The following is a 27,608-nucleotide window of genomic DNA, read 5'->3' on the forward strand; positions in this document are numbered from 1 at the left end:
GCTGGTTTAGTCTCGTTCATACGTTTTTAATTATTTTGGCTTGGCGTGAGTCACTCTCAACCGTAACATCTGCGTCAAACTGACCCATAATGGTTTCCATAAATCTCACAGAAAGCGATTGCGTTTACCCACCAATAGAGTTTCGCTGTACAGACATCCATGTCAAACGAAAAGTCCTATGTGTCAAAGCATGTTTTTAATGTTTATCGACATGCTTAATTACGCTGTATGGTGCAAAAGAATGTATATTCTTACGATGACTTGCATTGTATGTAAACCCCCGTCGAATAAATCGTTTATTTCTCCTTTTCTACTTAAATTAAACTCTTATTTAGAAAAACCCCCTTACCTCGGAAGCATTTGTCTGTCCCCGCCCTCCTCAGAAGTGTTTACGTAGCTTTCCCCGCCCGTTGGGTGGGTGTGTGTGTGTGTGTGTGTGAGTGTGAGTGAGAGTAAATGAATGTGTGTTTGAGTTTGTGTCGTGTATATAAGAGTTTTATTCATTCGGGAACAAGTCACCTTTGATAGAGGATCCTTACCTGCACACCGCACTGAATCACACAGACTGTTAACTCATAACTTCACTGTGAGACAAGGTAAGTGTGTTTTACAGTTATGGGAGCTTCTGTATATTATATATAGTTGATTTTAGTCTTGATATATCTAAAATATTGATCGGAACTGCTCACGGGTTATAAGCTCTGCTCTGCTGTTGACGTATAATGGACAGTTTGTAAAAGTGAAAAGAAGAAAAAGAAACTTGTCACAAATACATTTTGTACACGAGAACATCAGCAGTATAAGTTACATTACTGTATTTTTTAATACGACGTGTTAAAGCCACCATCAGAAAACGGAACTACAATATTTTTTCTTTAACGGGTGGCAAGTAACATGATACCTTACTCTGGACCCCCTTACCTCCCCATGAGCCCCCGGAACCCTGCCGAAGGCGATGAAATGTCCAGAGCATTTTGCTTACAGACTGTCTTAGACTATAGCTTTTCATTCATTCTTATTTCATGTGTACTGTATATATCTCAAGTACTGACCTGATGTGTTTGGCTTTCTTTGACCTATGAAGATGGTACAGATTAAGAAGATTTGCTGTATTGGAGCCGGATATGTCGGTGGGCCAACATGTAGTGTAATTGCCAGCATGTGTCCTGAAATAACAGTCACGGTGGTGGATGTGAATGAGTCCCGGATCAAAGCCTGGAACTCTGATACACTGCCCATCTATGAGGTAGGAATCATCTTGACAAGTTCTGTTGGACAATTAAGACACTATAGTTCGATTGGTTTTAAAACACCGTGTGTTGTGAAAAGCCCTATGCCAAAATAAATAACATGACATCTGTGTCGATTGTAAAAACAAGTCAAAATGGATTGACAGTTAAGCAATTGTAATGTAAGCCTTAATGTAATCAGAAATAAGAATAATTAGAAGTGGTATCTTGATGAAGTCCATCATGAGGCATGAAATGTGGTCTTTTTTTGTAGCCGGGTCTGAATGAAGTGGTGCTGACATGTCGAGGGAAAAACCTCTTCTTTTCCACCGACATCGACTCTGCTATTAAAGAGGCGGATTTGGTCTTCATTTCGGTGAGTGAAAAAGACGTGAAAAATGCAACCCGTCTTTTTATATTAGAGGGAAATTTCAATGTTTTAAAAAATCTCTCTCTTTCTTAGGTAAACACACCTACTAAGACATACGGTATGGGCAAGGGTCGGGCTGCCGACCTGAAATTTATTGAGGCGTGTGCGCGGAGAATCGTGGAGGTGTCAGACGGCTATAAAATCGTTACGGAGAAGAGCACAGTACCGGTTCGTGCAGCCGAGAGCATCCGCAGGATATTTGATGCAAACACGAAACCCAGTCTCAACTTACAGGTGTGTGGTTGTTAGTGAATATTCCTATATATAATATTGAGTTTATATAATGTTTCTTAAACGTTCTGCTGTTCGTGATCGTTTTTCTTCAATATTTATGACCGTGATTACAGGTTCTGTCCAACCCAGAGTTCCTCGCAGAGGGAACGGCAGTGAAGGACCTGAAGGAACCAGATCGTGTCCTGATTGGTGGAGATGAGACTCCAGAAGGCCAGAGGGCCATCAGTGCTCTCTCTGCAGTTTATGAACGCTGGGTACCCAAATCCCGCATCATTACCACCAACACCTGGTCCTCCGAGCTTTCCAAACTGGTGAGAGGGTTTATAGAAAGTATGTGTGTAAGGTTAATAAAGATAAACAATTATGTAATAATATGTGTGTTTGTCTGTGTGTTAGGCGGCAAATGCGTTCCTAGCGCAGCGAATCAGTAGCATAAACTCCATCTCTGCTCTGTGTGAATCTACTGGTGCTGATGTGGAGGAGGTGGCAAAAGCCATCGGCATGGATCAACGAATTGGCAGCAAATTCCTTAAAGCCAGCGTGGGTCAGTCTCTTATTCTTTCTTTTTACATTTTTAGATAAGAATTTTGCATTAGTTGTTGCTTTAAATTGCTGTTTTTGTGTGTCAGGTTTTGGGGGAAGTTGTTTTCAGAAGGATGTGTTGAATCTGGTGTATCTATGTGAGGTGTTAAATCTTCCAGAAGTTGCTTCATATTGGCAACAGGTAATTATTCAAATACTTCAAAGGTAGCAGTTTTATGTAAGGAACAGACCAAAATGTTTTATTTTATTTCTTTTGCGTCCGCATATATTCAATTATGGCTTGTGAAAAAAGTTGAACTTATAGTAAAAGTTCCCCCACGAATGAAAATCATTGACTTTCCCTCTTGTTATCTCAAACCTATGACTTTCTTTGGCAGAATACAAAAGACAGTATTTTGAAGAATTCTGGTAACTAAAAAACTGGCGCCCATTGACTTCTCAGTGGTTGTGTCCATAAAATAGAAGTCAATGGGTTTCACTGTTGTTTGCTTATCAACTTCCAAAGATTTAAATCGTCATCATTTACCATAATGATGTTCCAAAAAGATGTTCAGCAAAATGTTCAAGCTGCTCTTTTCCATGCAGTTAAAATGGCCTTTTTAACATCAATTAGTGTCATTGTATGGAAGAAGTTGCTAAGACACTTCCGCATGTCTTTTTTGTTTCATGAATAAAAAGTAATTCACTTTTGCAAAAGAAGATAAGTAAATGATGCCAGAATTGTTATATTATTTAACATTTTGTAAAATGTTCTGTCGACAATCTTACAAAAACAGAAAGCATTATAGGCATATTGTGACATGCCGTGCGCTGCAAAAATGCATCGTTTCACCCTTTACTTTCTTCTGCACGTTTAGGTAATCGACATGAACGAATATCAGAGAAAGAGATTTGCCTGTCGAATCATTGACTGCCTGTTCAACACCGCTACAGGGAAGAAAATCGCCCTGTTAGGCTTTTCTTTTAAAAAGGACACAGGAGATACAAGGTACATGCGGACACACTTTGACCCAGTCATTAATCACATTTCTATTACAACTCATTCATGACATTGGAAAAATGGCTCCTTCACCTACAAACAAAGTTGAGAGTTAATCATCAACTTTGTTCAAAAAAAGCTTGCACGCTCATGTTTTAAGCTTTGTTACCACACCACACACACACCCATGGCCTTTATCCAGAGTAGATGAGAATGCCATGCTCTGTCCCTGTGTTGTGTAGCATGACTGTGGTGCTTTACTACCTCCAATAAAACCAGCATGACATGATCCTTTAATATAAAAAAGAATTATATTCTGCACAACAATTGAAATTGAACATTCATTTAAAAAATGATGTAAATCCATCCTGTGTGTGTATTTCAGGGAGTCATCCAGCATCTACATCTCTAAGTATCTAATGGACGAAGGAGCCAAGCTGCATATATATGACCCTAAAGTGCTGAAGGAGCAGATAATCCAGGACCTGTCTCAACCCAGCATTTCTGGAGACAACCCTGAGAGAGGTGTGTTTGCGGATCTTTACCTATAGATTCATGTTTTGTGTATGATGGGAGAGGCTCATGGGATTGTGTGAGTGCTGTGTCATGCTGAATCTGATGTAAATAATCATTTGTCTATCTAATTTTATAACACACTTTGCAGTATCTGAACTGGTGACTGTGACAAAAGACCCGTATGAGGCATGTGAAAGCGCACACGCACTGGTCATCTGCACCGAGTGGGACATGTTTAAGGTAAACACACACACATTGTATTCAGAATCAAATGGAATCACGAAACTAGTAATAATAATGTTCTTTTAATAAAGTATAACATGTTGTGTTTGTTTTCAGGATCTGGACTATGAGAAAATATATTACAAGATGCTTAAACCTGCATTTATCTTTGATGGTCGACGAGTTCTGGACCACCTACATGTTCAACTCCAAAACGTCGGCTTTCAGGTCTGTCTATGATCACGTTTGTGTACCAAAGTGTGCACTTCTTTGACATCGCCTCTTTATTTGTACATTTACATGGTGACAATCGTGTGTTTTTGGTTTGTGTAGATCGAGACTATTGGAAAGAAGGTGACTTCCCGGATTCCTTTCACACCCTCCGGAGGAGTACCACGACTCGAACCGCCCAGCAAAAAAGCCAAAGCATAAGTCACCAACCTCGCACACACACTCATGCATACACCTGCATGTGCATTGTACACGGATTAAAATCTTTTGGTGAGAGAGCCAATGTGTGACCTCAGACGCTTCTGTCTTGAATCATGCATGTGCTGTTTGTGTGTTTAATAATCTGACTTGTGCTTGGAATGTTTTTTCACGTGACTGGTTTATCTGTCATGGCTGATCGCAGTGAATGCAGACAGGTGTCATATTTTAATCATGTAATCGTTTATTTTCAAACCACAATTGTAAGCCTTTTTAGTGTTTTAGAGGTATTACCTCTGCAGCATTGTTTACATGTTAAATTATCAGTGTTATTGGTATTAATAACAGAATCACATTTTTAAAAATTTTGACTCAACGAAATGGAACTTATATCGGGACCAAGTTGCTGAATTCAAACAGCTGTATACATTCAGCGTGTGATTGTATTGAGCAAGTAGGGCAATCATTAATTTCTTTATACATTGTTTGGTTGTGTATGTTGATGTAGAATCTGTTGTAGCTTTTATAAAACATATAATGTACAGATTTGTAATGGTTATGTACAATGATCACATAGAAATGATTTCTTAAATAAATATGGACCAACAAAAAGAAGCATTGCAACTTTATTTCATCTAGGAAACAACCATGGTTGAAACAAAACAATAATTTGTTAAATTTGATATCCTGTTAATGTCAGTTAAATGATAAATATACATTACCGCATCATTTGTTTTAGAATTTAATTTCTTTAAACAGTCCAGCATTTATTTAAACAATATCTTCTTAAATAATGCAGATATTAAACTCCTTGCATTAACTGAAATTAGATTGAGACATTGTTTGGATCATTGATGTGCATACAATTTAAGTCTCTCAAGCATTTTATTGTGCTGTAAAGACTAAATGAATGATCAATGATTCAATGCTACCCAGAATGCCTCTTTTCAATATCAAACTGCATCAAAATAATGCTTCCCTCTTTCTAAATCATAATCCTGTATTAGTTTATGTTGAATAAACTAAGTTTGTAGAATGTTACTGCAAACGAAATTGATTTTATTTAGAATTTTACAGCGTTACACCAAGAATTACTCTGCTGCCATCTCCTCAGTCTTCCTCTTTTCCAGTAGGTTCTTTAAGAAGAACTCTCCTAAGAATTAAGTAAAAACCACAAAAATGTTTAAACAAATCATCATATTGCAGTTCTTTGGATTCACATACATTATAAATAAGCATTCAGGTTATACAGTGGTTACCTGCTTTGTAAGAGGAACGCACAAGTGGCCCGCTGGCTGTGTAGACGAAGCCCATCTCCTCACCAACTTTCTCCCAGTATGCAAACTTCTCGGGAGTAACATATTCGTCCACCTTCAAACAGACAAACACAATCAGTCTGATGTACAATTCAGAACTTCTGTCCACCTGAAAGAAATGTATTTATTTCAAAGACATAAGGACAAACCTTAAGATGGCGTTTGGTTGGCTGCATGTACTGTCCCAGTGTTAAACAGTCCACTCCTGAATCCCTCAATTCTGCAAACAACAAAACAATTGCTCACTTGCTGATTTATTCATAGTAATTTACCTCCTGTGATAAGCATAAATATAGTTCTCCAAATCTGGTATAAATAAGTGTTACCGCACTTTACCTTTCAATGTGGCATGTATCTGTTGGTCTGTCTCTCCCAGTCCAAGCATAATAGACGTCTTGGTGAGCACACTGGGTTTCACCTTTTTGGCATGTCGTAATACGCTCAATGATTGATCGATATTCGCACGGGGATCACGTACAAACCTGAAGATTATAGATCAAGATCTGCAAATGATGTCTCTACGCTTTAAAAAAACTTAAAAATACAAATTCTGTCATTATTTATTAACCTTTATGTTGTCCAAAACCTGTGAATAAAGGTTTTCTCTGCTGAACACAAAATAAGATATTTTGAGAAAGATCTCAGTGGTTTTGCATCCATACAATGGAAGTCAAAGGGGGGGGGTATATTTTGGTTAAACGTACTTCAAAATAATTTCTCAAGAGAAAACAAAGTCATACAGGTTTTGAATATGAGGATGAGTAAATGAAAAATAATTTACATTTTTGGCTCCACTATCCCTGTTAAGTCATTTTGAGGCCTCATTTGAAGTTTGTTGAGGCCTTCAAGTGGGCTTTCAATGGGCAATATTACTGCCATCTGGTGGTAACTGTATGTATCACAGCAAGCATGAAGACATTAGCATATTACGCATCACTCTTTTAAAACTAACTGTGCTTCTAGACATTACACATAACATCCAAGACAGAACACATAATGGATTTAAAGGGACAGTTCACCCAAAATATGTTTCATCATTTACTAATCCTCAGATTGTTCCACACCTGTATAAATGTATTTGTTCTGCTAAACAGAAAGGAAGGTATTTGAAAGAATATTAGTATCCAAGCAGATCTCCTCCCCCATTGACTCCCATAGTATTTATTTTCCATACTATGGCAGTGAAGGGGGGGTAAGTGTTTGGTAGGAGTAGTTCACTATAAAATAAAAATGTAGTGATAATTTACTCACCCACATGTCATTCAAGCCGTCCGTGTTTTTATTTCTTCTGTCGAAAATAAATTAAGGCTTATTAGGAAAGGTTTCTTGGGTTCATGTCCATATAATGGACTTAAAGAGGGGGCTGTTGTTTTCAGTTTCATCGCAGCTTCAAAAGGCTCTAAATGACACCAGCCGATGGTTGGTCATTTTCAAAGAAAACTAATTTAAAGTATTTTTAAACAAATACACGGCTTGCACTGCTTCCGTGATGTACGTCCATGACTTCAGTATTACGCAATCATGTTGAAAAGGTTACGCGTGACGTCGATTTAAAAAGATTTAAACATCCCTGATATGCACACGAATTGACCATTTTAAACAATGTGAAAGGGACCTATTTGTCAGTTATGGTGAACCATAACTTGCATGTCTTTGGTATGTCATATGTCAGAAGACGTCTGTTCAACATCCAAGATTTTTTAACGGTCTTTCTCCATACTCGCGCACACACTTGGTCGGAACTTCTGCTTACCTCTTGACTTTTCCAATGTATGATTACGTATTACGTCAACTCATGGACGTGCTACATGGAGGCACTCCGAGGCAGGGCTATCCATACAATTATGTTTAAAACGTATATAATTGTTTAGATTTTTTTGTTAAATGACTAATCGGTTCGCTAGACAACACCCTTATTCATCGTCTTGTGTCGTGTAGGGCCTTTTGAAGCTGCGATAAAACTGAAATTTGACCTTAACCAACAGCCTTATTTAAGTGCATTATATAAATAAGAACCCTGGAAATCTTTCCTCAAAACAGCCTCAATTTGTTTTTCGACAAATAAATAAAACACAGACGGCTTGTACAACATGTGTGCGAGTAAATTATCATGACACAGAAATTTTATAGTGAACTACTCCTTTAAATGATAATAGCTATAATTTTTCGTAAAATGTTAAGATCCATCATTCCCTCCTCCTAATGGATACAGAAGGGGATGTCAGAATCCTGCACCATAATTGTTAGATCAACAAGATATCCTTTCGAAAATGCCATTTAATATAGATCAGACTAAATAAGTTTGATCATAAGCTTTCCTGTAGCTCAGTGATTAGATCATGTCGCTAGCAATGCTGAGGTCATGGGTTTGATCCCAGGGATTGCACGTACTCTGATACAAATGTATAATATAATGCAATGTAAATCGCTTTGGATAAAAGCGTCTGCCAAATGTTAATGTCATCGTAGAATTCATTTCTTGTTGTTTGCCATCGCAGAGTAACAATAAAATGCACCAACCTCTGCAACTCTCTAACCGTCTCTACGTTGTGAGCATAAACATCAAGCCCCGACAGAGCAACTTTCTCCACTGCTGCCAGATCGCCACGAAAATCAGGAGTCAAGCACTCTACCAGGATATTAGAGTTCCTTGGAAACCGAATAGCAACATTTTTAAAATCACCAAAATTTGACACGTACTCAAACATAAATATCAGATAAATATCTGTACCTCTCTTTAAGGTTTAACACAGTCTTTGCAAAGTGCTCAGCACCACCGTCAGGAATATCTGCTCAGCACAATAAAATTACGCATTTGCTTGATCAGATTATAAAAGTTTTGGTTGTGGCACGCTTGTGTTTTATGTGTTTTCTCACCATCTCTGTCTACTGATGTGAGCACTACATAGTCCAGTCCCCATGCTGCGATGGCCTTTGCTGTGTTATATGGCTCATCCGGGTCAAGAGAAGGAGGACGTCTTGCTGTTTTAACCGAACAAAACCTACAGCCCCGTGTACATGTGTCACCCATTAACTAAGGGAAGAGAATCAAGCACGGATATACAATCAGGATTCTGCTACTTAGGAAGTTATATAATAAAAGTCTATAATATTGAGATATTGCCATCATTTTGTGTGTGTGTGGTATTACCAACACTCACCATAATAGTTGCTGTGGAAGTAGCATACTCTCCTCCACCCCAGCATTCCCCAATATTAGGACATCTGGCCTCCTCGCAGACCTGTAACCACAGTAACAGCTGTTTACACAATATGTGAACATAATTTTAAAGAAATAATGAGATCAGCTAAGCTTCTCTTAGCGATTTACAGAAGAAAGTCATACATATTAGGAAGAACATTTAGGTGCCTAAATAATAACCTTTTGTTTTTAGTACAATCATTCCTGTTCCAATATTGATGTTGAATAAGCAGTGATTATTGTGTCAGTGATCACACTCACAGTGTGCAGGTTTAGTTCTCTCAGTGTGTTTTTCAGTTTGTTGAAGTTCTTTCCTATAGGGATCTCCGTCTTAAGCCACGGCGGTAGCCTTAGTCTGAGAAAACAGACTCAGATGTTAAATCTAAATCATATATGGACTGGATGCAAATGTAAACTTTGAAATAACAAATTTATATATAATACAAACACAACACATATTTAAACCCAATAACGTGTGTAATGCCTGTCTGTATGTTATAAATAAGAAGTAAAGACAAAAACATTGTGGTGCGGTAAACGTGTTCCAAAACATGGCACTTACTGAACTTTAGTTAGATCTTGATCATTTGTTTTATTCTGCACAGAACTGTCACATAGACCCTAAACTGTAACTGTTATTAATAAAGTGCTTTTGAGCATTATTGTAAGAGAATGGTGTGTGCATCAGGTTACCGTTCTCCCTTCTGTCTCTTTAAGTTGCCCCTGTATTCCTCCCACTTGCTCTTTTCTGACAGCTCTCCAGATATAAAGTCCTGCAGGTTGAGCCCATCCTCCTTAATCTCTTTCTTTTTCTCTGGAAGTGTGGGCGATGTGTTGGTAGCGGTGGTCAGTCTGTTAGAGTAAACCTGCGACCAGCAGCACAACATGAGAATACTCCAGCCTGACTATTTATAAGACTTTTATGTCGGCTATGACATCATCATCACCCCAAAATATGGAATGACAAGAGAACATTAAACACGTTTAAATGTGTTTCATCAGTGTACTACAATGACCCTTGTGTTTAGGTCAAACGTTACATTAAAGCCCACCAGTACGTAACGAAAAAACGTGTGTAGCTATACATGTGTACATTAAGGTAATATACGGCAGGAAATAACTTACATGTGACACTTCAAAACATTTTGACTGTAAAAACAAATGATTCGACGAATATCGACCCGCAGCAACACAACTTCGGCTAACCAACGCCATGACTATAGATCCAGCTCCAGCCAGAGCGCCTGTCATTGACAACAATTACTCTGACATCGATTAACTCGGACTTTCCAAACCACTACACGTTTATAACACTGAATAATACGCGTTCTGTGGGTGTGATATCAGTTTTATGAAGTCTGTGTATGTGGCCGCATTGTTTACATAAAAAAATATACACACAAATTGTAAATATGATTTAGTAAAGTTTTTGGGTATCGGCAATCGTTTGATCGTGCTTTGGCGCCAGGCAGTGACGCATCACGCATCGGTTATTTTTACGTCATGACGTCTTTCCTCCTTCCTTTCCTCCTTTATCGGCGAGGTAAGAACATGGCGCATCCTGTTCTTGAGCATTTTAATCAAGCGCAATCTGCACAAATTTAATATTTGTTAAATCTGCCCAGTGTCTCGTGGGGTTGTTCACATGTTCATAAAACTATATGCGTCTGTATTTGTGTTATATGTTCCGATGACGTTTGATAATCGCACTCCGGCCCCGCAGTGTTTATCTGTTAGCATGAAACGTTTAGGCCGAAGCAAGCGTGTCATTCACTCGTTAACAAAATATTAAAGAAATGCCTACATCGACATTTAGAAACCGTGAAAACAAAGCCCTAAATGTGGTTTTGAGCTACAGTTACACTAGTTTCTGAGACGCCGATAATGCCCGGTTTGATGTAACGTTAGACTGCAACTTCGGTGATTGCTATTAGCACGAAGCAGTCAACGGAAGTACATTGTGACTAAAGTAAATAAATGTTAAGAAACCAATTCTGTTGCGTTTTTTGTCAGAATGAAGACCATTCTCAGCAACCAGACGGTGGACATCCCCGACAACGGTATGTCAAACTTCAGATGTCATGCTTTGAGGAGCGTATGTCTTAACTATTGAGACGCGTGTATGGTCTAAATGTTTGAATGGGATTTTCATTAATCTTGTTCTTACAGTCGAGGTGATCCTCAAGGGCCGCACAGTTCTGGTGAAGGGACCCCGTGGTAACCTTCGCCGGGAGTTCAACCACATTAACCTCGAGCTCAGTCTGCTCGGCAAGAAACAGAAGAAGGTAGGCAGCCTAGATACACGCTTGCATGAATGAATGGGTTGCAATCAATACATAGCTTTAAACTTTAATGTGTATACTTAGTTGTTGTTCATCTGTGTATGTTTCAGTTGCGCGTTGACAAGTGGTGGGGTAACCGGAAGGAGCTTGCCACAGTCCGCACCATCTGCAGTCATGTCCAGAACATGATCAAAGGTGTCACCCTGGTCAGTAAATGGCATTTAACACACAAACAGGCTGATCAAATACTTTAACGTGCATGATGTATCAAGACTACTATGTGATGATAACTTAACTTTATTTTGCAGGGTTTCAGATACAAAATGCGATCTGTATATGCCCATTTCCCCATTAACGTGGTTATTCAGGAGACTGGCTGTCTGGTGGAGATCAGAAACTTCTTAGGGGAGAAGTACATCCGCCGTGTCCGCATGAGGGCAGGTATGTCGGCATTTTGTCTGAACTATTTAGATTTTCACACATACACTCGCAAACCATTGTGCTTGAACACAACATGCTGCAGTGTGCTTGTAGTCCACGGCTTGTCCGTGTCACAAATCCTACAATGGTCACTTGATCATCACTTTCTGTGAAACCTCTCCTCCACACACAATAACAAAAATACAGTCTGCAACCGGAGTAGATGTAAAAGCCGCTGCTAATCCTGCTGGAGAATGTTCTTCGTTGATGCTGCTGTAGTGTTCTGGTGTTTGTATTAGATTTGATCTCTGCTTGTTGTTTAGTCACAGATATGTGGGAATTTGTTTTTAAGGTGTAACGTGTGCAGTGTCTGCTGCTCAGAAAGACGAGCTGGTTCTGGAGGGTAATGATATTGAGCTGGTGTCAAACTCAGGTAAGCATTGTGTACTTATGACTACCCATGAGGATTTTTAGCTGGATCTAACATTTTTTTAAATCTTATGTTTGTCTTTGTTTCATTGTCAAAGTAAAAACCAGAATTGTTTTTGATAGTATAATTTACTGAGTGCCTTCAAGTTAAATTTAGGTTTTAAGCGTCTTGTGAATGCTAATGTCATTTTTATCTCAAGTCTCCCTGGTTCTAATCCGTTATAATATTTTGTCTGCTGAAACTCACAAATCCCCCCCTTTGAACCTAAACCTTGCACCCCGGAACTTTTCTTCACTAGACCTGAACATCCATGTCTTGTTGTATGGTCGTTCAACAAAGGTGCTGTAAAAGGTCTATTTGTAGGTTTCTCCCCATTTTAGCTCTTGAGTCTGGTGGTCCTACCTTTTGGCTGCATAACCTGGGTTCATGCATATGAGTGTGATTGGTTTGACAGTCTGGCTGTGACTGCAATGTATGTGAGGTGCTAGTTTGAGAGAGACTGGCATTGAGTATGGAAGATGTGGGTGACATTAGCTTTGAGCATGTAAGTTGTCTGTGTGCGTGTTCAAACATTCCTCACCTTCCCAGCATTTCTTCTTCCAGCGGCCCTCATCCAGCAGGCTACCACAGTGAAAAATAAGGATATCAGAAAATTCCTGGATGGTATTTACGTGTCTGAGAAGGGAACTGTTGTTGAGTCGGATGAGTAGATGGCACGTGAGGTTAGAAGGAGACCGTCGCTCATGCTCCTGAGCCGCCGACCCCCGCCTTCTGTTTTCCATGCACCAACTTGTCCTGCTTTTTGTCATTGTACCTGTCTGTTGTTTCCATTTTCTTTTCACGCCCACTGATACATTTGATTGATAAAGCATTTGTGCAAAAGTGCCAAAATAATGCGGGATCTTCTTGGGCACAATTTCCTTCATGAGTATTTAATTCTGCATTTATAACATTTAATCTTTATAAGGGTTGGTTGCACGGTCACATACTGGAAGCATGACAACACTAACAAAGCTTTTTCTCCTAAATTCACAGCTATAACCACTGACTTGGTGTGCATGTTACATGACTGGTTTGTGTTGTACAGCTCAGCAAATGAGTTGTATTCTCGGGTGCAACCCCGAACAAAAATCACCATGCACGCTCGCTTTTGTCTTCACACTTTTTGTTCTCTCCATCAGCTGCTCTGATCCAGCAGGCTACCACTGTGAGGAAGAAGGACATCCGGAAGTTTCTGGATGGGATTTATGTCAGCGAGAAGGGCACAGTGGTGGAACAGCAGGAGGACTAAATTAGTCTGTTAAATCTGTCAATAAATGCTAACTCCTTTTTCAACCACAAAAACATTGTCTTGCAGTTTATTTTAAGGGTAGCTTATTTGGTATATGACACAAATACATTTTTTAACTTGAAGGGGTAAATAACAAGTGTGTAGAATGTGGGCTGCTTGTATAAATATGTCCCTGTTCTGTGTATTTTTCAACAACTCCTAATGCATGCTGCACCTTATCAGCTACCACATTATCCAATACGGTTGTATAAGTGGATGTGCATAATTGAACACCAATTCAGTTCTTATTCTAATTGTTGAAGAAAAATCTTTAGATTGAACGGAGGCTTGTAAGATAATAACATGCTACACATGTGCTAATAGGCAGGTTACCATCCTAAAGTTTTTACCAAATAAGTTTTTAATAGTATTAAAATATTTACTGTTTGTCATCTAAACATTCAAATGAGCTTCATTTGTGGTGTATTTGAAACATAATTAAAAAATAAAATGCACAATTTAGTAAATGGGTGGACAGTAACATTAAGCGCTAATATATATGACGTATTTATAGACTTTTTAATATTTAGGAATATAAGCATAATTTAAAACTAGACATTGAACAAGTTTTACAGTCCTGTAACCAACAGTAATGAATCATTAAAACGGGAGGCGGTTATGACTAAAGGTATTTGATGTGACCATCAGTTTGTGGTGAATGTACTGTAGTGCATCTCATGGACTGCTTGCAACACATTTGCCAGTTTTTGCTTTAAGATGTTACAACAAATGCATATGCAAGTTCCTGACCCTGGAAATCACTGGTCGGTCACTGATCAGCATCTGTTCAAACTTGCAATATATTTCACACAATAAGATAGTAATGTATGCACAATATTTTTTCTTACTGTCCATAATAGTTTTGCAATACAGCTGAGTGTAAGTAACTAACACAAATATCTAATAAAATAATGATTGCATTGTACAGTGTAAAATGCCAATACACATATGAATCAATTCAAAGGGAATCATTAGGGAATATACAGCACTGAACCACGGAGCTCACGCGCTCGCACAGCATCCGTGCGTCATCACGCTGCGCCTAAACTCGGTATCATTGGCGCCAAAGAAGACTGGAGAAGCACTACTGTCCCGAAATCTGTCCAAAATAAAGCTATTGACACATGCTAGGAAATGGTGAGTCCCATCATGAATGCGCAATGAATACAAACGATGACACAATAAACGCAAAGCTCAATGGAGTTGATCAGGATGTTTAGCTAAAACACGAACGCAGTTAGCTTAACTCTGCAACATTTACATGCATGGTGTCAACAAGTGCATTTTACTACCTTAAACTGTCCATACTGGCTCTCGGGTATTTTGTTTACACTTGAAAGTCTTGACTTAACGATGTATTGTATCGTATTTATTGTATAGTTTACATAATTTCTCGAATGGAGAGAGTTTGGCGAGTAAATGTAATTTAAATCCAAACGCAATGGAGTTTTACTTTATAACGGTGCACGCCTAATGTTTTTTTTGTAAAGCCCCTTCATTTTGTTTGTTGTCAACTGTAAAATGTAAACACTACACAAAGTGCAACCTCACCCTGCGTTAGTTATGGTACATTTAAACGACACGTGTTTTATACTTGAATAAATCTGTAATCCAAATGTAATCGATTCAGGACATCCGGAGGTTTTTTGCGCCCACCAAACCTGCAGCGCCAAAGCCTTTAAACGGAAGCAGCTGCACCGATGAAGCGCCTAAGAAGAAACAAAAAGCAAGGACCAAGGTAGAAAAGATGCATTTCCGTTTGTTTCTCTTTTATATCAAACATATTACAAAACCCAGAATGTGTTCAAAGGTATGCTTTACAAAATTCTCATAAAATGTATACAATGATAGCTATCTCTTTCTCACAGTCTCTTGATCACTATCAGTCGCATGTTGCAATATTATAGTCTGTCGCACTCTTTCTTTTTATCTCTTCAAGGTCACAAGTCCCAAATCTGATGAGAAACCCACGGGAAAACGAAAGAAAAGAGTCATAAACGATTCAGGTACATACGCAACATTGATCAAAACTTATTTCGTTGTTACATGCTGTTAATACGAATCACTATAGACTACCAAATGGTTGGTGTTATCCTTAAAACAGTTTATGAATCTCTCACTCCTGATTTTTTCTGCTTATTTCAGACTCTGAGGAAGAGAAGAAAGAGAGGAAGTCCAAGAAAAGCTCTAAAGAGGTTGCTGCTCCACCAGAAAAGAAACATCCAGTTACTTATGTGTCTGATTCTGGTGAGAGATGTGATAAACAATAGCTTGAAATCAAGTTTTTGTCTCATGATTACTATAGCCTATTATCATGCTGACATTGCAGGTTATTTATTTATTTTACACATGCACTTGTGAAATATTTATTTAATTTGTGTTCTTACTTTCATCCTCATTTTTTACAGATTCAGATGATACATTTTTGTCTCTGAAAAAGTCCTCCAAACCCAAACAAAATGGTACGGCTAAGAGCAAAAAGGAATCAGACTCAGGAAAAACAAAAGAGGTCAAGGCAAATTCTGTATCGTCTAAATCTCCGGTCAAATCCCCGACTGCCACCGTGAAGGCAGGGTTGAAGAGTTCTAAGCCCACCATCTCCCCAAAGACAGGACCGACCCCGCCCAAACAGACACTAACCTCAGTAATGGACTTTTTCGGGAGCTCAAGTGTTCAAAGGTCGGACAAGAAAATGGTGGCCAGCGCCAAGAGGAAAGCAGTGAGTAGATGGAATGAAAAAGAATTGCTACGTAAAAGCATAGAAATATTCTTATTGTTGTTGCGTAATCCAGCCCACACAGGATGCTGAAGACTCGCTCAGTGATGAATCCATCGCCAGAGAACTTCAGATGGATACAGATATGGATGTAAGTTCATAAGTTCAAGGACAAATTTACTGTGTTTACTTGCACGTGTATGTTCTTATATTCATCTGAATTTGGTCATATTCTGAATATGTATTTATCCTAAAAAGATGCTATCGCCATAGCCCAATAACATTTTGGTGTGATTGTTCTCTCTATGTACATAACCAGTATGTGTATTCATGTTAGGAGGAGAAGCAGATTCATGATGATGAGGAATTTGCAAGAACATTAGCAATGCTTGATGAAGCCCCCTTGGCAAAAAAGGTGAGAAGTATGTATGTATGTGTGTGGGTAGATTCTTATAGCACATTTAAACATGAATTTAAGAAACCCAGATGTCTCATTTCTGTTTATTGCATTTCTCTTTGTATCTCAGCCTCGTGTTAAATCAGTCTCCCCTTCCAAGTGCAGCTCTCAGTTAAATTCCTCAGACACCAAAGCCAAGATAAAGAAGCTATCTCCTAAAAAAAGCCCTATCAAGACTAGCTCCAAACTGGCTCAAATGAAAAGACGACAAGAAGAAGAGCACGAGGAGAAGAAAAACGACAAAGGCGAAAAGCAGATTAAGATCTCCCCGAAGAAAGAGCCCATGTCACCGAATAGCTCAGAACGGGCAGCAACTCCCAGAACTGGAAGTGCTACAGAGGGAACGACAAAATCAAAACGTTTTTCCACGCCTAAAGGAGGTGCACCCAGTAAAACCTCACCAACAAAACCAGAGGTACATTTGTTTGCAACCAAGGTTATTTTAGTTTTAAATAAAACAATTTCTGTTTATTGACATCAAATAAAATATTGGCCTAAAATTTTAACTACCTCAGAAATAAACCGAAATAAGTCAAAGGCAGGCACCAAAATTATAATAAATATAAATAAATTCATCTTATTTAGCAACATAAAATATAAAAAATTAAAATGACGAAACCATATAAAACATAGATAATAAAATATTAATAAAACTAACAACAAAACTATAAAAACTGCAATACCTTGCAAATTTGTTCTAACCCTTAATACATTTCCTGATTTATAACATTTGTTTTAAATAATATTTACGCTGTTTTTATTTATAAGCATCAAAACACAATACATTTAGGGATTTTTAACATTTAGTGAGAAAACCCCAGCCTACGTGTTTCTTTTCAGAATACAAGCCCTGAAGACCTACAGAAGAAACGGGAAAACACATCGGCCTACCGAAGCTATCTGAACAGAGAAGGCCCGAGGGCACTGGGCTCTAAAGAGATACCACAGGTTAACACACACACACATCAAACATGCCTTGAAATCCTTAATAAAGTCTTGACTCATTGTTCTTTGTTTGTTTGTTAGGGAGCAGAGAACTGTCTGGAGGGCTGTGTGTTTGTGTTGACAGGCGTGTTAGAGTCTATGGAAAGGGACGAATCTAAGTCGCTTATAGAGCGTTACGGCGGGAAGGTCACAGGAAACGTCAGCCGCAAAACCACGTACCTTGTTCTGGGACGAGACAGTGGAGCCTCAAAAACAGAGAAGGTCCTAGTTTTATTCAATAGTTTCAAACTGTTCCATAGATTTCTGTTCTGTTTGCTGTTTTAATGTAGTTTTAGGAACTTTTAAGGTAAGATGTTATTATAACTTTAATGTCTACCTCAGGCGGAGAGTTTTGGCACTAAGATCCTCAACGAAGATGAGTTGCTGGAGCTCATAAGAACCAAACCAGGCAAAAAGTCGAAGTATGAAATTGCAGCAGAGGCAGAGGTGAGACAGACCTGATCTTCCACACACTGCTGACACTGGGAGTGTAAAAAATATAACATCCTTGCTTTAAACAGACCTTTAGCAGACACTGAATAACCAACAGGTCAAATGTTAAACATTTTCAACAATAGACAATCAATTTATTTTCTATATTTCAGAATAAATCTGCTACAGCAAAGACCCCAGATTCTAGAGGCAAACGCACTCCTCCAGCCAAGAAGGCCACACCACAAAGGCCCAGCCCCAACAAGAGAAGCCCTTCAGCTGGGAAATCTAATTCTGGCTCTGCCTCTAAAACATCTGTGGCTTCAAGTTCAGACGTCAAAAAAAGGATTAGTTATGATCAGACTAAGACAACATCACCCGCATCTCACCACACCCCAGAAAGTGATGGAAACAGCCTGTTGTGGGTGGATAAATATCGTCCCCGCAGTCTCAAGAATCTGATAGGGCAGCAGGGGGATCAGAGCTGTGCGAACAAACTTATAAGATGGTTACAGAACTGGCACAGACATCACGGTGGCAATGGAAAAGCACCACGTTAGTATTTAATATTGTTTGTTTTTTTCTGTTTATATAACAGTGGATATGTTTGGCATGACACTATTTAAAATGCATATAATATGAAATGGCAATTTTTTCCTACTAAATACTGTGTAGTATGGCACCATGGAAGCCAACATTTCCTTTAATGCTGTTTTCACAACAAACACGAATTAAGCGATATGCGCAAGCAAATTACATACAAAGTCAATGCAAAGACGCGAATAGACGCAAACTTGCACAAGGCAATGCGAATGAAGGGAATCGGGCGGTGGGGCTGCGGCGAACACACGTTTAAAACGCGAAGAGCTCATTGGCCCCTACCCTGGTCATGGGTCCGGACGAGAGAACACACTCCATGTCGCGTGATGTTTTTCGTGTCACTTTTGAACTTTTCAAATAATAAGGAGAATTAGTTGCATTATGCTGTGTTCACACCAAACGTGAACAATGCGATTGTTCACATTTTGTGTGTCACTCATGCGAAGTAATAAAGAGCAAGGATCGCCGTTGTTCTCATTCGGTGTGAACACAGCATTACTCACAGCATTGTTGGTTTGTCTCTCTTACACACACTTTTTTTTTGTGCGTAGCGGTCAAGTTTAGTAAGTTTGGTAGCAAAGATGACGGTTCCGGGTTCAAGGCTGCTCTATTGTCTGGACCTCCTGGCGTCGGGAAGACCACTACTGCAGCTCTCGTCTGTGAGGTCAGTTCCTTCTTAACATTTCCTTGACCACTTCCAAAAACATCTGTGTAAGATTTCAAAAGCGTTCAGTGATTAAGTCATTAGTGAATCATAAACACTGCGTGTCTGCGTTCAATGTGTTAACGCTTAGATTAACACATTAATCGAGTGGCATGTGTGTTTGTAGGAGTTGGGTTACAGCTACGTGGAGATGAATGCCAGTTGCACCCGCAGCAAGAACAGCTTAAAACAAGTGATTGCCGAATCACTCAACAACACCAGCATTAAGGCCTTCTACACCGGTGATTATCTCATTTAACAGCTAATTCATCTGGTAGCGTACTAGCGTCTGTGGAATAACTTGGTCAAGCTTATGTAGCATTAACAGTATGTTCTGGCTGTAGCCAATGAGCTTAAAGACATACTTGATTGTGCTGTGATTGTAATGTAAACTCTCTGTGTATGTGTTGAATGGCTTCAGGTGCATCTCAGACAGTGAGCAGTAAACACGTCCTCATAATGGACGAGGTGGACGGGATGGCAGGAAATGAAGACAGAGGAGGAATACAGGTACACATGCACATTGACACAGACTAACTTTCAGTTGCAGACTCCCTCTCTCTCCCAGAGGTGGTGCTCAAAGAGCAAAAGTGGAAAAGAAATTAAAAAAAGCATATCGGCTTATTACATAGTGAACAGTGTGTGGTTTATGTTGTTTAATACTCTTTTAATTTAAAAGACATTATTATGAGAGGCAGTGCTGTGGACATATTCATTTCATTTGGCAGATGGTTTTATCCATAACTAGTGTTCAGTTATCATCACAGATATTAAGTTATTATAAAAGGACGGCCGGGTCAAACACATATTTTTACGACGCACTATTCTATGCAGTAAGCTCTGTTTATTTATTTGAGGAAATAGTTGTAGCATTCTTATATGTTGTAGTAGTGATAAATAATAAAGCCATTGATTCGAGGGTTTAGGTAGCTTTGACTGTTATGCTTTGACATTTGACCCCATAGGAGATGATTGGTCTGATAAAGCAGTCGAAGATTCCCATCATCTGCATGTGTAATGACCGGAATCATCAGAAGATCCGATCGCTGGCCAACTACTGCTACGACCTGCGCTTTCAGAGACCCCGTGTGGAGCAGATTAAGGTGTTGACCTGCCTCTGAAATGGTTATCAGATTTAAGGCTGTCAAACGATTAATTGCATCTAGAATGAAAGTTTGTGTACTGTGCATATTCATTTTGTATTTAAAAACACATATGCATACACATACATGTTTAAGAAATATTTAAAAATATATATATTTTCAGTTACCAATCATTTTAGTATTTAATTTTTTTTATTTAAAACTACTAACAATATTTTTACCATATGCTAAAAGAATATATAGTTTCTATTTTCATTTATTTTCATTTTATTTGCATAAAAATGCATTGAAAATTTAAAACTGGAGAAACAGGTAAAAATGACAGAAAATATTCTCCTTATTTTTTTCAGACCTCAAATACAGCAAATTCATATTCACTTTAAAGCAATGCAACAATAATAAATGAATATTAATTTAGGAAAGGTTAAAAAATAATAAAAAATGATGTAACCTGGATTTTTATGACAGTTTTCATGTGTCTTGACTCTTGTCAGACTGTCAGTATTTCACATTGCTTTTGGATGACTTTGTCACTCTTGACTTGAGGTTTGATTTAGTTGAAATTCAACAAACCCTGCATGGGAATGGCCACAATATCTAGAAATGCTGATTTGATATGGAAATTTAGACTCTTAATTTGTTTCTGTGGCTGTATGTTAGCAGTTCACATTATCTTATGGGCAAGAATACTATAGTTTTATGAAATGTAAATGCAGTAGGCGCTTTAGTGAAAATGCTTCAGAATAAGTTTTTTATTAATAAAATTTTTTTGTATGTTAATTTTATTAAAAAAAACAATTAAATGGGTCCTGTAGTTCGGTCGCATTTAAACAGTGTATGGTACATTGACATCTAGCGGTTGAGCTTGGTATTGGAGTCTAAATTCAAAATACTGGAGAAACAATTTAGCCAAGTAACAGTTCTTCTCTGTTTCTTTTTATTGTTATCGTAAATAATCTACAGGCAGTCTATTGTTTGTGAATATTTACCGGAACTTCAATTCGGTTCACAAAAGTCTGCATGCGCAGTAACGTTTGTTTAGGTTGTTAAGATGAAACCGTCTATAGTATTTGTATGTCCCCCATACACTCACGATGGGACACTCTTTAAGTTTGTGGAAAACCAGAGGGACCTTTCCCCACCATTCAATACAACAGAACATCTTGTATTTTTAAAGTAAAAGTAAGAACATCTGACATTGAATAGAGGAGTTAAGATGGTCATTGTTATAAATGTGCTCATTTCATCTGAGATTTTAAGTAGTGTAGAACCCTGAATAATTTTATCAAAAGGTTTTTATTTAATATTTTTCTTATTGTTAAGAGCGTTACATTTTCCTTGCTGTTTTTCAGTCGGCCGTGATGTCTATAGCTTTCAAAGAGGGGCTGAAGATCCCACCCCCAGCACTTAATGAAATCATCTTGGCTTCCTATCAGGATATTCGACAGGTATGATGTCAACAAACAACTGCATAAAAAAATAGCTATTACTTTTATAATGAATTATGTTTTATATGTATGTATATGTGCTGTGTGCTTAATGTCTTTAACATGGCCACATTATCACTGTATCTCTGTTTCATAGGTGCTGCATAACCTGAGCATGTGGTCGGCTAAAGATAAAGTCATGACCTATGACCAGGCCAAAGCTGATGCTAATAATGCTAAGAAGGACATGAAACTGGTATATGTTCACACTGTTAAATGGGTCCTATGATGACTCGATGCGTGTCTTAAATATAGAAGATGAGTATCTTTGTGTGTTAATGTGCACAGGGTCCGTTTGACGTGTGCCGGAAGGTATTCACCTCAGGAGAAGAAACCGCCCACATGTCTTTTATTGACAAGTCAGACCTCTTCTTCCATGACTACTCATTAGCACCGCTTTTTGTGCAAGAGAACTACATACACGTCCGACCGGCAGCGGCAGGGTGAGTTACACCCATAAATGCAGAAAGCCAATTACAGACGTGCTCCAATGTGTTGGTATCCTTACAGCTCAGTGAAATAATGCTTTAGTCCTCCTGAAGAGTGATGAAATTAAAAGCTATTGTATCATGTATACTTGCATGCCTTTGGAATGTCATAGAATAAAGCAAAGAAGCTGTGGAAAGGGATGAATTATTGCTTATTCTACAAAGATATTCTGAAATGGCCTGGACACACTTGTTGGTAACCTTTAGAAAAGATAAAACATAATTGGATTAAAGTGATATTTCAAATTAATTAGTTTCTTCAATTGGGTATCACACATTTATCCAATCTTGTCATTCAGTCTATTTAAACGGAGAAAAGTAGTCACTGTGCTGTTTGGTATCATTGTGTGCCCCACACTGAACATGGACCAGAGACAGCAAATGATAGAGTTTTCTGAGGAGCTCAGAAAGAAAATAAAAGACAAGCATGGTAAAGGAAAAGGCTTGATGTTCCTTTAACAACATTTGCAAATATTATCAAGAAGTTTAAGGTCCATGGAATTGTAGCCAACCTCCCTGGGCAAGCAGCCGCAAGAGGAAAATCGACCCCAGATTGAACAGAAGGATAGTGTGAATGATGGAAAAAGAACCAAGGATAACTGCCAAACAGATACAAGCTGAACTCCAAGGTGAAGGTACGTCAGTTTCTGATCGCACCATCCGTCGCATTTTGAGCAAAAGTGGGCTCCATGGAAGACCTAGGAGGACTGAAAAACATGAAAAAGCCAGACTGGTATTTTCCTAAATTCATATTGACAAGCCACAATCCTTCTGGGAGAATGTCCTTTGGACAGGTGAGTCAAAACTGGAGCTTTCTGGCAAGTCACATCAGCTCTATGTTCACAGACGAAAAAAAATCAAGCCTTCAAAGAAGTGAACACCATACCTACAGTGAAACATGGAGACAGGGTGCCTTGAATTTGTTCAGGGCACAATGAAATCTCAAGACTATCGAGGGATTCTGGAGCGAAACGTACTGCCCAGTGTAAGAAAGCTCTGTCTCAGTCGCAGGTCATTGGTCCTCCAACAGGATAATGACCCAAAACACAAAGCTAAAATCACCCAAGAATGAATAAGAACAATACAATGGACTAATCTGAAGCCGCCTTATGAGTCCTGATCTGAAGCCTATTAAACATCTATGGAAAGAGCTGAAACTTGCAGTCTGGAGAAGGCACCCATCAAACCCAAGACAGCTCAAGCAGTTTGCTCAGGAAGAGTGAGCCAAACTACCTGTTAACCTGTCTCATTGAGAGCTTCAGAAAATGTTTGCTTGCAGTGATTGCCTCAATTTTTATTTGTTTTATTATTTACAATACTATGTTGAATAAAATGGGAAAAAAATGGTGGATGCCAATTGCTTTTGTCAGTTTCAAGTTACTTCAGAGAAAATTGTCCATCCTTCCCAAATTTGAGCACGTCTGTATGTACAGTATAAGAAAGTGCAAATCTTAGCAGAGTTTAGAAAGAGGGATGTAGACGAGAGTGTATGGATATAATGAGTGTTTTGTATTTTGCATTGTAGGGGAAATCTAAAGAATCATTTGGTGTTGTTGAGTAAAGCAGCAGACAGTATTTGTGATGGAGATCTAGTGGACAAACAGATCCGCTCCAGACAGACCTGGTCTCTGCTTCCCACACAGGTAACATGCACTGCAACTGTACAAATTATTATTTAAATATTAAGAGAGAACTCTAAAATAATTTGTACTAAAATGAAAACGTTAAGAACGTTTCTGTTCATTAAAACAAAATCAAATATCAGCCTAAACATTATTGGAAACACTGAATCTAGATGAAAAATGTAAATTAGGCATCAGAAATGAACTGAAATATGATTAAAGCAGTAAAATTATAATAATAAACAAACACTAAAATTAAACGAAATTAATCGTATATAGTAGTATACAAAAATACAAATAAAACATAACTAAAATTAACATAAAATCTAAAAATAAAAGCTAATTTAAAATATTAATAGAACTAAAACACTAACTGCATTATTTTTTTATAATTGACGTTTTCCATGTGTTTTACATTAAGAAATGAACAGAGCTAAATTCAAACTATACACCTACAAAAACTAACAGCTAGTTGCCATTGCTTAAGCCCAGCTCTCATTTATATGAACAGATGAAATATCACCAAATTAACTTCTGTGTGGAACAAAAACATTGCATTTTGCCGTTTGTTATGTGAACTAAAATACGCCTTTATTGCAGCATTGATTTGTACAAAAATGTCTTCACTTGGGGACGTAGGGTGAGTATTTTTAATATATGCATTGGTCTGTGTAATACTTCGGTGTATTTATTTTCAGGCGATCTATGCCAGCGTGTTGCCAGGGGAACTGATGCGGGGATATATGAGTCAGTTTCCAACTTTTCCCAGCTGGTTGGGCAAGTTCTCATCGACTGGCAGATACAGTCGCATCATACAGGAGCTTGCTTCACACACAAGTCTAAAGTAAAAGAACGCACACACTTTTTTTCTCCATATCCTAAGCAGGAAGTTCTTAAACAAGTTTTTGCTTCCATAAAATCACGTCTGCAACATTTCTAATTTCTAGAATGCTAAGTAGTAAGGAAGCATTAAATCTGGATTACCTACCGTATTTGCGCTCCGCATTATTGGAGCCACTTCAGTCCCAAGGCGCAGAGGGAGCCAATCAGAGCGTGAAGCTTATGGACGATTATGACATCATCAAAGAGGATGTTGATAACATGATGGAGATCAGCACATGGGGTGGACAGCCAGATCCCTACTCTAAACTAGATTCTAAGGTGTGTTTGCGAGTGCCGTGTATTTTCAAAACATATTGAAGACGTACCCCTCTAGGACACAAAACTGGTGGTCCAGTTGACAGTTCATTGCTTTGATGGATGCCTACTCAGTCCAAGTCAATTGTGTTGTAACTATAAAACATCTGGAGGTGTGTGCCACACTTTTCCCACATCAACTGTTTTTTCTGCTATTTTTTTGTCAGGTGAAAGCTGCGTTTACACGGGCATACAATAAGGAATCTCATCTCACCCCGTACTCCTTACATGTGGTCAAGAAAAGCCGTAAAGGGGCTGTTGACCCTGAGCTGGTAGAAGAACTTGGCAGTGAATCTCGGAAGGAAGAGGAAAAGGAAGAGGAAGAGGATGATGACAGGCTCATCGCAGATGCCATGATCAAGGTAGATATCAGAACAGAAATCCAAATGTATCTACACTTATAACTGATAACTAATAATACACATACACTCATGTGAGTCTTAGAAGTGAAAAAATAGAATATTAAACAAGCACATAACAGTCCCAGTATCCACAGACGTTTTGCTGTATGGTATAAGATCAATATATTTTGTTGTAACATGCATCAGTGATCACATGATCACATGGTCTTCCTATTCTTACAGCAGAAGAAAGCCAAACCAGTGAAAAAAGATGCCAAGCAGGAGAAAGCAGGGGATTCTGGGAAGGGGAAAGGCAAGGGGAAAGGAAAGGGAAAGACCAGAGGAACATAAGAAGAAAGAGAGACACATACCCTGCCCGTCTCTGTTTTAGTGCAGATGCGAGTGGGTGAAACCGGAATGACATCAGCTCTATAAACAGAAATCCGTGTCTGTGAGTCATACTTGTGCACTTCCTGAAAACCATCACTCAATTTAAGCTGCTGTGAGTAGAGCAGACACTGCAGGGACCAGGAGCGCATAGTTTTGTAACTGACGTTATTATGTAGTGTACAATTCATCTAAAGGATCCCACTGAGCACATGCATTATACTGTTAACACTTAATAGTATATTCATCATAATGGTATGTACAATAATAAGGGCACTTGCTACGGTTCCTCTCATGGAACAAGATTAGAAAATACAAAAAAGAGGATACATGACTTCCAACTCCGTGACCGCTTATGAACAAATTGTAAATAAGTCCCTGCCATATTAGCATTTTTCCTTTATTTTGGATACTTATAGATATATAAAAAAATGTGTTTCAGCTTTTCTATGGCAGCACTTTTGAATACAGACTGATAGTGTGTATTACTAGCCTGAAGATTATTATTCTGTAAATGTGTGTGGTTCAATGATTAAAATTAGGATTATGTCACCGTGATGTATTGTGTTTGGTTGTTGTAATTATCTCGATGGCTCATTCTACTTGATGATGCACATCAGAAGTATTGATCAGATGTTGGTGGCCCAGAATAGTAAAAACAACTGAATTGTACTATAATTGCTGTTATATATCTCGGAAACCTTAGCGAATGACTTCAGGAAATGTATTTGTAAAGGAACCCAAATGAATATTCTCATTACATAACATAAAGACTTTATTATTTACAGCAATAATTAGTACATAATATATGGAAATACACGATGTAGGCAAAGGCAAATCTCTGAACTATGATTCTAAACAATCTCAGCTAAAAAGTAGGAAATCTGACAAAATTATTAAATATAAGGATTGGTAACATGTTTCCTACATTAGCAGATTTATTTAATAAATATGTCATTGTCCGAATTAATACTTTCCACTTTTGTATTCATCAAATAATTGAACTACACTTACAATTCATATAATCATATCATTCATTTTGGAACTATCGGATGCTGAAAAGTGAATTAAATGACATTTTCATACAAGGCAGTACAAAACGGCTGATATGTTTTAATTAAAGCGAATCATACTTTAGCACTATAATCTATTGGCTTCTCCCACTTTCCACTGTACATCCAGTGTCACATTTCTTAGTTTGTTTGACTGCCATCTGTTTGCAGGACTGCACGCTTTAAGAAGTGGAACTAGACAGTCATCTGTTCTCACTAAGTTTACGACAATCATCCTCCGGAAAAAGTAAAAGTGTCTTTTCTATGTGATATTATTAGCATGTCGGTGGTCTATTTGAGAGTACTCGTAGAGTAACCGGTCCACTGGTCTGTCTCAAGATCTCAACAGCCTCTGTGTGAGTGACACCCTCTAGACTCCGCCCATTTACTGCCAGCAGTTGATCGCCCCGCCGCAGACGCCCGTCATCCACCGCAGCTCCCTGTGCAACAACAGATTTACTAAACTCGCTAAACTTT

The 27,608-nt window shown here is 38.4% G+C and overlaps 5 protein-coding genes across 7 annotated transcripts in view; 3 read left to right on the forward strand and 2 right to left on the reverse strand.

Annotated features, from left to right (window-relative positions):
• The first annotated feature begins 376 nt into the window (after positions 1–376).
• Positions 377–5,186, forward strand: ugdh (UDP-glucose 6-dehydrogenase). The gene is made up of 12 exons (XM_079462870.1): positions 377–596; positions 1,085–1,246; positions 1,504–1,605; positions 1,693–1,893; positions 2,007–2,204; positions 2,290–2,437; positions 2,523–2,617; positions 3,294–3,424; positions 3,801–3,940; positions 4,080–4,171; positions 4,271–4,381; positions 4,487–5,186. The coding sequence occupies exons 2-12, from the start codon at positions 1,085–1,087 to the stop codon at positions 4,583–4,585; spliced, it is 1,479 nt and encodes a 492-aa protein (XP_079318996.1). The 5' UTR covers positions 377–596; the 3' UTR covers positions 4,586–5,186.
• lias (lipoic acid synthetase) lies at positions 4,813–10,605 on the reverse strand. 2 transcript variants are annotated; one of them, XM_079462871.1, is made up of 12 exons: positions 10,226–10,382; positions 9,794–9,966; positions 9,362–9,455; positions 9,060–9,140; positions 8,776–8,932; positions 8,630–8,687; positions 8,419–8,547; positions 6,680–6,787; positions 6,235–6,380; positions 6,048–6,118; positions 5,842–5,953; positions 5,180–5,735 (listed from the first exon to the last, which is right to left on the reverse strand). In XM_079462871.1, exons 1-12 carry the CDS (start codon positions 10,349–10,351, stop codon positions 5,674–5,676), a joined length of 1,317 nt encoding a protein of 438 aa, XP_079318997.1. In that variant the 5' UTR covers positions 10,352–10,382; the 3' UTR covers positions 5,180–5,673. The 2 variants fall into 2 exon arrangements, with proteins under 2 accessions (XP_079318998.1, XP_079318997.1); XM_079462872.1 differs by lacking the exon at positions 6,680–6,787 and having other exon boundaries at positions 4,813–5,735; positions 10,226–10,605.
• rpl9 (ribosomal protein L9) lies at positions 10,556–14,025 on the forward strand. 2 transcript variants are annotated; one of them, XM_079462874.1, is made up of 8 exons: positions 10,556–10,643; positions 11,114–11,160; positions 11,270–11,385; positions 11,493–11,588; positions 11,691–11,823; positions 12,155–12,235; positions 12,836–12,954; positions 13,414–14,025. In XM_079462874.1, exons 2-7 carry the CDS (start codon positions 11,115–11,117, stop codon positions 12,940–12,942), a joined length of 579 nt encoding a protein of 192 aa, XP_079319000.1. In that variant the 5' UTR covers positions 10,556–10,643; position 11,114; the 3' UTR covers positions 12,943–12,954; positions 13,414–14,025. The 2 variants fall into 2 exon arrangements, with proteins under 2 accessions (XP_079319000.1, XP_079319001.1); XM_079462875.1 differs by lacking the exon at positions 10,556–10,643 and adding an exon at positions 10,647–11,020 and having other exon boundaries at positions 13,414–14,022.
• Positions 14,026–14,549: 524 nt separating this feature from the next.
• On the forward strand, positions 14,550–26,635 carry rfc1 (replication factor C (activator 1) 1). The gene is made up of 24 exons (XM_079463145.1): positions 14,550–14,699; positions 15,193–15,300; positions 15,502–15,568; positions 15,708–15,809; positions 15,971–16,281; positions 16,355–16,429; positions 16,616–16,693; positions 16,806–17,150; positions 17,576–17,683; positions 17,762–17,941; positions 18,062–18,166; positions 18,325–18,706; positions 19,303–19,415; positions 19,582–19,696; positions 19,876–19,964; positions 20,420–20,557; positions 21,910–22,005; positions 22,142–22,240; positions 22,333–22,487; positions 24,058–24,175; positions 24,853–24,998; positions 25,102–25,315; positions 25,519–25,713; positions 25,936–26,635. The coding sequence occupies exons 1-24, from the start codon at positions 14,697–14,699 to the stop codon at positions 26,041–26,043; spliced, it is 3,450 nt and encodes a 1,149-aa protein (XP_079319271.1). The 5' UTR covers positions 14,550–14,696; the 3' UTR covers positions 26,044–26,635.
• A 197-nt stretch (positions 26,636–26,832) lies between these two features.
• Positions 26,833–27,608, reverse strand: part of LOC306897833 (multiple PDZ domain protein) — a 38,345-nt gene continuing 37,569 nt past the window's right edge. Inside the window, exon 43 of the mRNA XM_079462908.1 lies at positions 26,833–27,571. Coding sequence (XP_079319034.1) covers positions 27,407–27,571 — 165 coding nt within the window. The 3' untranslated portion in view covers positions 26,833–27,406. The remainder of the gene's footprint in view (positions 27,572–27,608) is intronic.

Source organism: Barbatula barbatula (assembly GCF_947034865.1).
Source record: "Barbatula barbatula genome assembly, chromosome: 8".
Lineage (NCBI taxonomy): Eukaryota > Metazoa > Chordata > Actinopteri > Cypriniformes > Nemacheilidae > Barbatula > Barbatula barbatula.

What these genes read in the sequence shown, in the direction of transcription:
- lias (XM_079462871.1), bottom strand. Translation starts at nt 10,351, where the DNA reads ATGACAGGCGCTCTGGCTGGAGCTGGATCTATAGTCATGGCGTTGGTT. An exon ending in CTTCCACAGCAACTATTATG is followed by an intron (nt 8,933 to 9,059) that starts GTGAGTGTTGGT and finishes CTCTTCCCTTAG; the next exon opens with TTAATGGGTGACACATGTAC. An exon ending in GATACATGCCACATTGAAAG is followed by an intron (nt 6,119 to 6,234) that starts GTAAAGTGCGGT and finishes TGTTGTTTGCAG; the next exon opens with AATTGAGGGATTCAGGAGTG.
- ugdh (XM_079462870.1), top strand. Translation starts at nt 1,085, where the DNA reads ATGGTACAGATTAAGAAGATTTGCTGTATTGGAGCCGGATATGTCGGT. An exon ending in CGGATTTGGTCTTCATTTCG is followed by an intron (nt 1,606 to 1,692) that starts GTGAGTGAAAAA and finishes TCTCTTTCTTAG; the next exon opens with GTAAACACACCTACTAAGAC. An exon ending in CCTCCGAGCTTTCCAAACTG is followed by an intron (nt 2,205 to 2,289) that starts GTGAGAGGGTTT and finishes TCTGTGTGTTAG; the next exon opens with GCGGCAAATGCGTTCCTAGC.
- rfc1 (XM_079463145.1), top strand. An exon ending in AACAAAAAGCAAGGACCAAG is followed by an intron (nt 15,301 to 15,501) that starts GTAGAAAAGATG and finishes TATCTCTTCAAG; the next exon opens with GTCACAAGTCCCAAATCTGA. An exon ending in ACTCTAAACTAGATTCTAAG is followed by an intron (nt 25,316 to 25,518) that starts GTGTGTTTGCGA and finishes TTTTTTTGTCAG; the next exon opens with GTGAAAGCTGCGTTTACACG.
- rpl9 (XM_079462874.1), top strand. Translation starts at nt 11,115, where the DNA reads ATGAAGACCATTCTCAGCAACCAGACGGTGGACATCCCCGACAACG. An exon ending in GGTGGACATCCCCGACAACG is followed by an intron (nt 11,161 to 11,269) that starts GTATGTCAAACT and finishes TTGTTCTTACAG; the next exon opens with TCGAGGTGATCCTCAAGGGC. An exon ending in TCGGCAAGAAACAGAAGAAG is followed by an intron (nt 11,386 to 11,492) that starts GTAGGCAGCCTA and finishes TGTATGTTTCAG; the next exon opens with TTGCGCGTTGACAAGTGGTG.